This window comes from Pinus tabuliformis, chromosome 9 (genome assembly GCF_031772625.1).
Source record: "Pinus tabuliformis cultivar Carrire ecotype Pingquan chromosome 9, CPIR1, whole genome shotgun sequence".
Lineage (NCBI taxonomy): Eukaryota > Viridiplantae > Streptophyta > Pinopsida > Pinales > Pinaceae > Pinus > Pinus tabuliformis.
In genome coordinates, this window is record NC_142307.1 from 1,707,524,979 (window position 1) to 1,707,537,775 (window position 12,797).

The 12,797-nt window shown below is 37.4% G+C and overlaps 1 protein-coding gene across 1 annotated transcript in view; it reads right to left on the reverse strand.

Moving 5' to 3' along the window:
• LOC149155486 (uncharacterized) overlaps positions 1–12,797 on the reverse strand; it is a 357,613-nt gene that overhangs the window by 226,529 nt on the left and 118,287 nt on the right. Inside the window, exons 9-10 of the mRNA XM_089444433.1 lie at positions 1,680–1,752; positions 1,437–1,496 (exon numbers count right to left, since the gene is read on the reverse strand). Of these exons, the coding sequence (XP_089300559.1) occupies positions 1,437–1,496; positions 1,680–1,752 (133 nt within the window). The remainder of the gene's footprint in view (positions 1–1,436; positions 1,497–1,679; positions 1,753–12,797) is intronic.

Genomic DNA, 12,797 nt, shown 5'->3' on the forward strand with positions numbered 1-12,797 from the left:
CATTTGTTGATTCATCCTTCACAAGTGACTTTCTATATATCGGGTCTCCTCCCATCAGTGAAAGTTTGTAAAGAGTAAGGAGTCTTAGCTGAGATGACAATGGGCTAAGCCTCCATTGTTGCCCTTGACCTAGCAATTATCCCTTTAAAAATCCCTTTTGTGCCCCCTGCTAGTTTGAGTAGTGACACAACCCATGAATAAAATCACTACAAGACCATAGCCAACCCATTCTTGCATCGTGGTTGACCTAGTCCCTACACCTTCACCATGATCATGTCACAGGTTTTGTCATCATCAACTAATTCATCTACAGCATGGTTAGATCATTAGGATACACCCTAACTGATTCATTTGGTTGTATAATGGTTGTCCCATTAATCTCCTTATATGGCCAACCCATTCAACTCTCCTCATCTATGGTCATCGCATACAATAACTTATATAAGAAAATATAGATAGTTAAAACCAAGAAAATGCTAGAATTCTTCTAGCTAAGGTTTTCATAGGGCATTAAATTCAAGGATTGAAAATCCTTCATAATATAAATAATGCTAATGATAATCCCAAAGTCTATTGCATATAATTGTAACTCTAGTGGGAAAGAAAAAACGCTAATCACATGGATAAATATAAATTTTGTATCCATACTAAGCCACATTTATGTTGCTGTGTATCTTTTCTAGAGACTGTTTAACTTGCACTTACATTGTAGGCTTGTTACAAGTATTTAGTTGTTTATGTCTAACATTGTGGTTTGCACAACATATTAAGATTCACCTGCTCCATAAAACACTTCGACCAAACTTGGATAGTATTCAATGTTCATTACCAAAGTGTTATGAACTCTCATGAGCACAACAAAAATGGATGATGATTGAATCTTTCCAGAAGTCGATCATACTACTCTTTTTGTGTATGGCTAGACATGTTTCTAAGTAGTTTCAACATTGAATAGAAATTCTAAAATATGATGTAAATGGACTGAGCATAGAATTGAAGTTCTACTGATGAACTGGAAGATAATGAAAGAAATCTCACAGCAAGAAGCAGCCATCAGGCCAAATTAATGAAGCTGCAGAACCAACTTTGAAAGATGCAAAACGCAAATTAGTGCTATAGAAATTAATGTCAACCTTCTATTAGTGAACTAACGTTGAGCATATTCTAACTACTTTTTTGCTAGTTTGCCCATGTTAGTCTTTGAATTCCATCTTGATGGTTCTCTTGGAACATAACTTTTGTTTTCTGGAAGAGTTCAGACTTTAATCAACACCATGATAATCGGATGTTCTTCTAAACTTATGTACATAGATTTTTTAATGCTAATAAAACCACTAAAAAGACAAGGTAAATTTACAATGTGTACACATATATAAGAAAACACAAAATTATTAATTAGCACAATAAAGACACTAACTAGAACATTTAGCATGTACCTCCACGGTTGTATGGCAGCTTCCTAATGGGTTCACCATCCTCAATATCCACATCAAATACTAGTCAAATACAAGTTAAAATGATCAGCATGACTAGAAAATGTAGACATGCAAATCTCGTTGAGCATAGCACAACCAATTAAACAACAAAACAAAGTTACTTATTTTTTAAATGTGTCATATATTCAGATAAAAGTATTTATAAATGGCACAACAATTAAGAAAATAAAAAAGGCTACTTACCATAGTCATATGCAACACCATCAAGTTTTTTACGCCCTTGTAAATCGTCAGGCCCATCCACTACTTCACCAATCTGAAAAGACAAGCATTTCATGAAAAACTATTCTTGGGTACATTAATAAACATCGAAAACAACACCCCCATTCAAAAGCAAAAAATAAAAAGTATGGTTGTAAGCATTAGGCCAGACCAGAACACAGTCAAATGGATGAGAAATAACTGCAAAGCTATGCTGCAAGAAATGTTGGTGCCAAGGGCGTTTCTGGACTGAAATGAAACTGAAATGTGGAAACGTGTTTCAGGCCATACTGGCACGTTTGACGTGGGGGAAACATGGCCCGGTATGGCCTTAAACGTGTTTCAAGGTCGTACTGCAGCGTTTCCACCTTTAAGTTGTGATTTTTCTGCCTTTTTTTTGTTTTTTTTTTTTTGTTTTTATTATTTTATTGGGCGAATAAAATATCTTTTGGATGCTTCTAGATGGCTCTCACAAGTTATAAAAAGAATCTCGCCTCATTCCCTCATCACATGAATTGAGCAAGTGGTTTCACTTGGAGACGGACAATTTTAGCAAGGAGAAAAGAGGAAGAGAGTAGTGGTTTCAGCTAGGGCGTTTTCAACAGTGAGCAAAGGAGATTTCAGCAGCAAGAGAAAGAGATTTCACAAGCAAATTTGGAGTGCAGAGTTTCTAGCTATGGCAATCTTGGTTTTTGGCTCAGCTACAGTTATATTCTCTTGTCTTTTCTGGCATTTTTGGGTAACTTTAGCTACAAAAAAATTAATTTCGCTAAAAGCATTCATTTTCTTAGTTTTTTCCCACTATTTCTTCAATTTTTCAAAGATTTATGCTTCCAAATATATGAAAAACGTTTTTTCTTTATAGATTTATTTTTTTAGTTTTTTTTCCAGTAATGGCTTCCAACCAAGGTGCAAGTTCAAGCCCCAAGTCTAACCCAAGGGCTCAATATTATCTTCCCTGGAGGCATGTTCAGAAGCTTCAAAAATGTCGAGGAGGTGGCTCATGGGAATGGCGATGTAATCTTTGAAGTAATTCGTACAAGGACTTCTACCCAAGAGTGAAAGCACATCTTTTGCATGGAGGAGGACAAGGGATTGCAGGGTGCACAAAAATAGCATACCCATTGACGAGGAGGGCATACCAAAGAGAGCAAGATGAGGCAGATGGGATTAAAAGAAGGCATGAAGAGCTTAGTCAAGCTACTCCTCAAGCTCCACCAAACATTGAGCCAAGGATTGTAGTTGAAGCAAGGAAGAGGAGAGCCACTCAACAACATGAACAACCACCATTCAAAAATACCATAAGGGCATCCGCTTCAGTTCAAGAAAGCAGAATTGCTAAATTGGTGAATGTGCAAGAAAAAGAAGAAACTGATTCTAGAGTGGCTAGGTGCATCTATGCATGTGGTATCCCATTCAATGTTGTTCGCTCTCCTTACTGGCAAAATATGATAAGGGCAATTAACAAAGCTCCTCAAGGGTACAAGGGGCCCAACTATGAGAAAGTCAGAACTCAGCTTCTCAAAAATGAGAAGGAGCCTGTGAAGGATATCTTATCACCAATTCTTTCTTCCTGGAGTAGCTTTGGGGTTACCATAGTCTCAAATGGATGGACATATAGATACAAGGCGCAGGCCATTGATAAGTACCATTGCCACTTCCCCCAGAGGAGCAATGTTTTTAAAGGAGGGAGACTACTCAGGAGAGGTAAAAGATGCATAGTTCATTGTTGATGTTATTATAAAATCTATTGAACGAATAGGAACTAACAAGGTGGTGCACGTTATCACAAATAATGCACCAGTTTGCAAAGTTGCAGGTTTAATTATTGAAGGGAGGTATGACCACATCTTTTGGACACCCTGCATTGTTCATAATCTGAATTTGATCTTAGAGGAGATCAACAACAAATTTCCATGGATAAAGGAAATCACAGGGGAAGCAAGGGAGATTGTTAAATTCATCACCAACCACCACCAATCTCAAGCAATATTTCAAGAGTACTCCTAATTGGAGTTGTTAAAGGTTTTTGAGACAAGATATGCCACAAAATTCCTAATGTTGCGCCACTTTGTTGAGGTTAAGCAAGCATTAGTTTTTATGGTGGTGAGTCAACTTTGGGCTGAGTGGAGACAAGCAGATTCAAAGCGGGGATATATGGTGCATAGATTGTGCCTTGATGAGGACTGGTGGAGCAAGATAGATTTCTTGCTAAAGTTCACAACCCATGCATTTGAGCTTCTTCAGAATGTTGACACTGACCAACCTTTCTTAGGAGAGGTAAATGATGGCATGGATTTCATGGTTGAGAATACTATGGAAATCATTTCACAAGAATATCCACAGCTTTTGGTTTTTGATGATCATTTTGCTGATTTAGTCAAGAAAATTATTGTTATTAGGTGAAACAATTTCAACACTCCATTGCACACTTTAATACATGCCTTGAACCCCAAATTTTATGATGAGGAGCTTATTGCTCAAAGCAATGGGAAGAGGAAGGCACCCCATAAGGAAAGAGAGGTGGCTAATGGGGTGAAAAAATCCCTTATGAGAATGTTTCCATCTCATCTACATAGGGAGGTGAAGGAAGAATTTGCCAGTTTCGCTGCAGGATTAGATGATTATTCAGAGATATCAACTTTGGAGGAGAGAAGCACCATGAATCCAGTTAGGAGGTGGATTTATCATGGAGCAAATGGTGTACATTTGCAAAACCTTGCCATTCATGTTCTTTCACAAGTGGCAAGCTCTTCATTAGCAGAAAGGAATTGGAGCACCTATGGTTTTATTCATTCTATGAAGCGCAACAGGTTGGGCTCACACAAGGCAAAGGATCTTGTTTATGTGCACTCCAACCTTCGCCTTGCATCTCGTAGGGGTCCAGAATATGGTAGTGGTTCTTCTAAAGAATGGTATGTTGATCTAGAAAGTCTTGATTTGGAGGTCACCCATCCCAGATCACCTCTGGCTCAAGCGTGCTTAACTGTGGAGCTCTCCCCACAATCAAGCCCACTTAGCTTGCTACCCCACTTGCAAAACCTTAGCAAGTATTGTGCCTCATGAAACATTCAAGTAGAGCTCCCTTCACTCTTTTGTATTCAACTATCGAGGGGTTTTCGCAATGCATTATACTAGATATCATTTTTTGGGATTCAACTACGTTAAGTAAGTCATTCATCTATGACCATTTCCATGAGAGGTAGTCAAAACTAACTAATTTCTCATGATTTTTTAATAGTCCACTGAGCACTCATTGCATCGGGTGATGCTCACAGGAGTTAAGAAATGGGATTGAAACTAGTGAAATGAATCACATAGCATCAATCATCACTTCCAGGGCTTGCACCTAGTAACCAGGACTTCCCGGGAGGTCACCCATCCCAGATCGCCTCTGGCTCAAGCGTGCTTAATTATGCAGTTCTCCCCACAATCAAGCCCACTTAGCTTGCTACCGCATTTGAAAAATCTTAGCAAGTATTGTGCCTCATGAACCATTCAAGTAGAGGTCCCTTCACTCTTTTGTATTCAAGTATTGTCGGGTTTTCGCAATGCATTATATTAGATATCATTTTTTTGGATTCAACTGCGTTACATAAGTCATTCATCAATGACCATTTCCATGAGAGGTAGTTGTAACTGACTAATTTCTCCTGATTTTCGAATAGTCCACTTAGCACTCATTGCATCGGGTGATGCTCACAGGGGTGAAGAAGTGGGATTGAAACTAGTGAAATGAATCACATAGCGTCAATCATCACTTCCGGGGCTTGCACCCATTAACCAGGACTTCCTGGAAGGTCACCCATCCCAGGCCGAAACTGGCTCAAGCGCGCTTAACTGTGGAGTTCTCCCCACAATTATCATAAATATCATGATAATATCATGCCACAACCCGAAATATCTTCGACGAGCCACCATAAAGCGCTTTTTTGGTTTTCTTTTACTCATTTTGCAAACAAAAAGAAGGGTATCGAGTAATGTTGGTTTAAATTCTTCTACTTGGACTTTGTATCAAGAAATTAGAATTTTATATCCCATTCAAAATTCAACAACTTGACAATTTCCAAGATTTCAAGATTAGTAGGATTACAATGTTTTCATTGGATTTTGTCATGTGTGACAAGATTGCAACGTTTCCATTGGATTTTGACATGCATCCAAGTATGCACTTCGACGTTGGTGGCATTAATTTTTGAACTCCTTTGTTATGACCTAGTAAAAATGTATTCTTCACTCAAGCAAAATTACTAATTTGGAATACTAAGCTTTTTCATCTTATTTTAATGCTTACAGGGTGATATTAATGATGAGGAGCCCAATATACGTAATGATTTTCATGATATAGTTGTTCTTCGTAGCATGATTTTTTTCCTTGTTGATCTATTTTGGTTCAAAGATAGACTGCACTCAGTGTTATTTTGGTTATATGCACCTTACTTGCTATATACATGAACATAAACCCTTACTTGCAAGGTGGACCGTAGCACAAGTAGAGGAGATTATAACCTAGCTTCTACTTCTTCTTCTAAGGATGTCAAAGTTCAATGCCAACCCCAGGGCTTCCTTCCTACAAAGGAAAAGCCATTTCTAGACCCATTACCTCTTCCTATAAAAGGGGCAGAGGGAATCACTAGTTTATTTATCTATTTTCATTATAGATGACTCATGATGTTATGAAACCAACTCACAAAAATATAGAAAAGATAGATCAATGCCTTAGAAATAAGCCTCTTTGAGAAGGCAACCTCCTTTACATTACACAAATTAACAATTCTTAGATGATTCAAATGACAAAACCTCCTGTCTATATATAGGAGTCTAAGGGGTCACAATATAACCAAGCCGACCTAACAATAATAATATAAAGGCACAAAAATAACAATAGAGGGATTCTATGGGACACAATAATAACAATATGGGGACCATAGGGGCACAACAATAATAATAAGGGATACAATGACAATAGTAATGGGGGAATCACTAATATTATAGGGACCTAACATGCCCCTCTCCTTCAAAAAAGTGTTGTCCTCAACACTAGAGTAGTTCTGGATACTTTTGTATAAAATTCTCATCCTCCCATGTGGAATCTTCAGCGGATAAGTTCTTCCACTTGATGAGATATTCCGAAATTGATCGATTTCGTAGCTGTCGAGTTCTTTTTTCTGTGACTGCTTCCTGTTCCAATATAATTTTTCCTTCCTCGTCAAGTTCTGGCAATATTGTTTGAACTGGGAGCTTGTCGCCTATAACCTTCTTTAGACCTGAAACATGGAAAACTAGGTGCACTCTAGAAGCTGCAGAAAGCTCCAATTTGTATGCCATAGTACCAATCTTTTGTACGGACCATAATACTTTGGTGATAATTTATTATCCTTCTTGGCTTGCTTGAGGGACATTTGTTTATATGGTTGTAGCCGTGGGAATACCCAGTCACCTACATCAAAACCTCTTTTGCTATGATGTTGATCCGCCTATTGTTTCATTCTATTGTGCGCCAATGTGACGTTAATCTTTAAGAGTTGGAGAACTTGTTGTTGATGCTCGATGTGATGCTCCACTGCTTGAACCTTAGAATTTTCTCTTAAATATGATGTGATGAATGGTGGATGATATCCATAAATTGCCATAAATGGGGTCATTTTTGCTGCAGTATGGAAGGAAGTGTTATACCACCATTCAGCCAAAGGCAACCATTTGAGCCATTGTGTCTGTTTATCATATACAAAGCAACGAAGATATCCTTCCAAACATTTGTTTACTATCTCAGTTTGCCCATCAGATTGAGGATGATAAGATGAGCTATGAGCTAACTGAGTACCGAGACAAGAAAATAATTCTGTCCAAAAATTTCCAGTGAAAATGGGATCTTTGTCGCTTACAATAATCTTTGGGTCTCCATGTAGCTTTTGTATTGTTTCCATAAATGCAATAGAAATTGTACTGGCTAAATGGATGTGATAATGCACAAAAGTGCGCATACTTGGTAAGTCTGTCAACTACCACCATGATGACACTCTTTCCTGTAAATCCATTGAAACCTCCTCCCAACGTTGGCATGGAATGAATAAAGGTTCTAATAGATCTGGGGTCTTAATTGTTTCAACTTTAATTTGTTGGCAAACCAAACATTCCGCCACAAACTTTTGAATATCCGATTCAAGGCCATCCCAAAAAAAATCCTTATTAACCCTGTGGTAAGTTTTAAAAAATCCTGAGTGCCCTCCTAAGGGAGAAGTGTGCAATTCCATAAGAATCTTTTGTTTGAGTTGGGAACTCTTACATAGGTATAAGAGATATTTGTACCATAATGAATCATTTTTCCAGCTAAATGTATCAGATGTACTGGAATCTTGTTGTAACTTTCAAATGAGTGCCCAAACTTCTTCGTCATTCTTCCATTCTTCCCCTGCTTCATTTATCCAATCTGGTTGAATAATAGAAATGGCGCACAACAATGCTTCCACATCCTCATCCTTTCTTGAAAGTGCATCTGCCACAACATTTTGCTTCCCTTTTTTGTAGATGATTTCAAAGTCATAACCCAACATCCTTGTGACCCATTTTTGTTGCTCTTTAGAGGATAATCTTTGTTCTAAAAAGTGTTTAAGACTATCATAGTCCGTTTTTACCTTGAAGTGTCTTCGCATTAGGTAGGGTCGTCATTTCTCAAATGCATGTAGTATTGCCAACAATTCCTTCTCATAAATAGTTTTGTGTAAATACTTTCCCTTGATTGGATGACTTTCGAAAGCAATGGGTCTTTCATCTTGCATTAAAACAACAAGAATTCCATTTCCTGAAGCATCACATTCCACAATAAAGGTTTTTGTGAAGTTCGGCGTAGCTAAGACCGGTGCTTGGCACATTGCCTCTTTAAGATGTTCGAAGGCCTTTGTTGCTTCTGGAGTCCATGAGAATGCATCTTTCTTCAATAATGTTGTTAGAGGTGCTGCTATTCTCCCATAATTCTTAACAAACTTGCGATAATACCCTCTCAACCCGAGAAATCCTCGCAGATGCTTTATGGATGTGGGGATTTTCCATTCCATAATGGCTTTAATTTTGCTAGGGTCTACCTCAAGAGATACAATATGACCCAGATATTCCACTTCTTGTACTCCAAAGAAACATTTGGAGCTTTTTGCATATAATTGTTTGTCCTCCAATAGTTTGAGCACCCTATCAACATGTTCAACATGATCCTTCCAAGACTTGCTGTAGATTAGTATCATCAAAAAATACTAACGCAAATTTTCTAAGAGTGGGTTTGAAAATGGAATTCATCAAACCTTGAAATGTAGAAGGTGCATTGGTAAGGCCAAAAGGCATGACCAAAAAAATTCATAATGACCCTCATGAGTTCTAAATGTTGTTTTCGGAATGTCTTCAGTCTTCATTCTGATCTGATGATATCATGAATGAAGATCCAACTTGGTGAAGTAGATTGATCCATGCAATTCATCCAATAATTCATCAATGACATGAATGGGAAATTTATCTTTAATAGTTAGCCTGTTGAGCTCCCTATAATCCGAACAGATGTGCCATGATCCATCCTTCTTATGCACCAATACTACTAGAGCAGAAAAAGAACTTCGACTAGGTTGAATTGTACCAGCCTCTAGCATTTCTGCAACCATACATTCAATTTCACTCTTTTGGGCATAGGGATATCTATACACCCTGATGTTTGGAGGAACACTTCCTGGAATCAAATGAATAGCATGATCATGATCACGAATAGGTGGGAGACCTTTGGGAGTCTCAAATACCTTGGAATGATTGTCCAAGACTTTTTGGAGATCTGGAGAAATAGATGATTTCGATGTAGGAACCTCTAGCGAACATAATTGTGCACTTACACCTCGTTGTTCCTTCTTTAGAAGCTTTGTCATACCGTTAGAGTTGATTATCTTTCCCAGTTTCCCTGCCATACCCCTTAATTCAACTTCCTTTCCTTCCACAGAAAATTTCATGAAAAGTTGTTGAAAATTAAAAGCTATTGTCCCCAAGGATTGTAGCCATTGGGCTCCTAGTACAACATCAGCACCACCCATTGGAATGGAAAGCATTGGGCTATTCAATACATATTCCCCATGGATAGCTTGATATTATGGCACTTTAAAAAGCAATTTATGGTTCCTCCACTTGCAACCATCACTTGACACTCTGGTGCTAGATATAGGAAGTAATTCAATTCCTTTGCTATCTTACAATGAAAAAAATTATGGGTACTTCCGAATCAATCAACACTATTACCTTTTTCTTCTTGATATGTCCTTCTATCTTGATAGTTTGAGTGGTAATTCCAGCCAATGCATTACAAGATATGGTCAGATTCTTTTCTTCTTTATCTAAGGTTTGTTCCTAGACTATATCCTCTTCTTTTGACATTTCTTGTTCCTTTTCTTTCTCTTCTTCACAATCTATGTAGAATAATTTCTTCTCAACACACTTATGACCTTTAATGTATTTGTTATCACAACTGTAACAAAGCCCTTTTGTTCTTTTTTCTTCTAATTGTTGTGGTGTCAACCTTGTAGGTTGTGGAAGACTAGGGGCCACAACACTTCCATCTTTATAGTTGTGAATGGTAGGCTTCCTGGTTGCCATAATTTTGCTTTCCATTTTTCTTGCTAACCTGAATGCCTTCTCCAATGAATCAGGTTCTCAAAGGCGAACCTCATGTTGGATATTGTCCTTTAAAGTCCCTATGAACACATCAATCCTATGCTCCTCTGGAATATCTTTTACCCTTATGTTCAATTTTCGGAAGTCCTCAATGTGCTCCATCATTGAACCCTTTTGTTTGAGATTTATCAATTGGCTAAAAAAAGTGTTGCTTTTTGTATCCTCATAATGTGCTATCATTTCTTTCGTAAAAAATGCCCAAGTGACAATTTGTTTACGAGAGCAAAGCCATCGATACCATACAAACTGATTTGGTTCCAAATATAAAGTTGCAATACGTACCTTTTGTGTGTTTTGCACATTATAGAGATCGAAAAATTGTTCCATCTGTAGTATCCATGTTCCGAGATCCTTGCCATCAAACTTCCTCATATTGATTTTTGGAACATGGTGGATCTTCAATCCAACATTAGAGTCTATGAAATCATGATTAACATTTCTTTTGTTCTCATCATGAGTTTCTTTTACTACCCTTTCACCATTAGTGACCATTTCTTGTAACAACTTATTCAAATTTATCTTCAATTCTCCCATCTTATCGTCCATGCCATTCATCTTAGCTTCCATCTTAGTGTCCATGCCATTCATCTTAGCTTCCATGCCATTCATATTATCTTCCACGCCATTCATCTTGGCTTCGTTTACCTTTAGTGAGAGTGAAATCTGTTGTACTTGGTCTTGTAATTTTGATATATCATGTTGCATTTCTTCTTCTCCTTCATGAGTCATGCTAGAGCTTTCAAGTTGCTTACTAGGTGTTTCCATTTTCTTTCTTTGGGGCATTAATTGATGCTAATAATTCTTCACTATTCCCTTTGAATTCCTTCAAACTAATTTTTCAAACCACTCCTATGAAAAATTAAAAAATTACACCTTTTTTTTCACTTTGTAAGAGCTCGATATTGAATCTGTTGTATCTCTGTAACTGCAGATCTTGAATATCTGAAATCTTGTCCTGCGGTAGCCCTTTGAGTCCTCTTTCTAACCCCGCAACTCTAATCAAGATTGGATTCTCCAAGGAAGAGTTATGCCAAATCTCCCACGGTGACCTGATTATAGACTAGTTCAGTTGAGCGAACTTGTATGACGTGACATGTGTTACTGTTTCGACCTTAGTACCTGAAACTGATATACAGAAAACTACAGGTCGTCCTCTTTCTCAAACTTCTTATGGAATTTCAATTTGATGCTCAAAACAAAAGCTATGGCGATTTTCCCCCGGTCACCTGTTTGGAATGTCATTTGGGAGTTTGCAAAAACCCTAACTTCCTCATATCATACCTCCACAAATATAGCAAGACAAGCTTTGAAATTCGGACCCGAAGTTCAGAAAGATTTCAACTCAAATGGGTTTTCTTGTAGCTTCTGAAACGTCGCAGAAAAAAAGTTATAGCGAAAATTCCACGATGACCTTCTTGGAGCAGCAAAACCCTAGAATCCAAAGCTCTGATACCAAATGTTATGAAACCAGCTCACAAAAAGATAGAAAAGGTAGATCAACGCCTTAGAAATAAGCCTCTTCAAAGGGGCAACCTCCTTTACATTACACAAATGAACAATTCTTAGATGATTCAAATGACAAAACCTCCTTTCTATATATAGGAGTCTAAGGGGTCACAATATAACCAAGCCGACCTAACAATAATAATATAAAGGCATAAAAATAACAATAGAGGGATTCTATGGGGCACAATAATAACAATATGGGGACCATAGGGGCACAACAATAATAATAAGGGATACAACGACAATAGTAATGGGGGAATCACTAATATTATAGGGACCTAAAACATGATGATGAGATACATTTATTATATAATTTGATGATATTTGGAGGCTTTGGAATCAAGACTCGAGACATGATTCAACTTTGGTGTGTGATGTTTCACTAGACATCTTATACATGTTACATGTATGTTTCTTTCCATATTTATGTGGCAATGGACTTATTTTATCTTCTTGTTGCTTTACATGTTTAAACGAAAATTTTAAAAATTAAAATATTTGCATTTTTTAATTTTGTTGATATTTTTCATAGAGTTTTCAATATTATACTTTCTAGATATTTTCACCAGCATGGTACTTCCAAAATTCGAAATGACATGGTGTTAGGAGCATAATGGTTGATGCAGTTAGGAACGTTGAATTTTCCATAGGCCCTAGATATGATTTGAGGCCAATCACACACACAAACACACTAGGAACCCTCAACTTACTGGCACTTTGCACAAAGGAATTCTTCAGCAGTGAAATCAATTAAGTATACAGAGATTTGAGCCCAAATCTTGATTATTTTATTAATCCATCAACAAAAGAAACTTGGGGCTCCTATACCAAGGATCATGTACCTCAATCACTAGTACAACAAGTATAAATAGTATACAAAAACATAGGGCTTGCGAT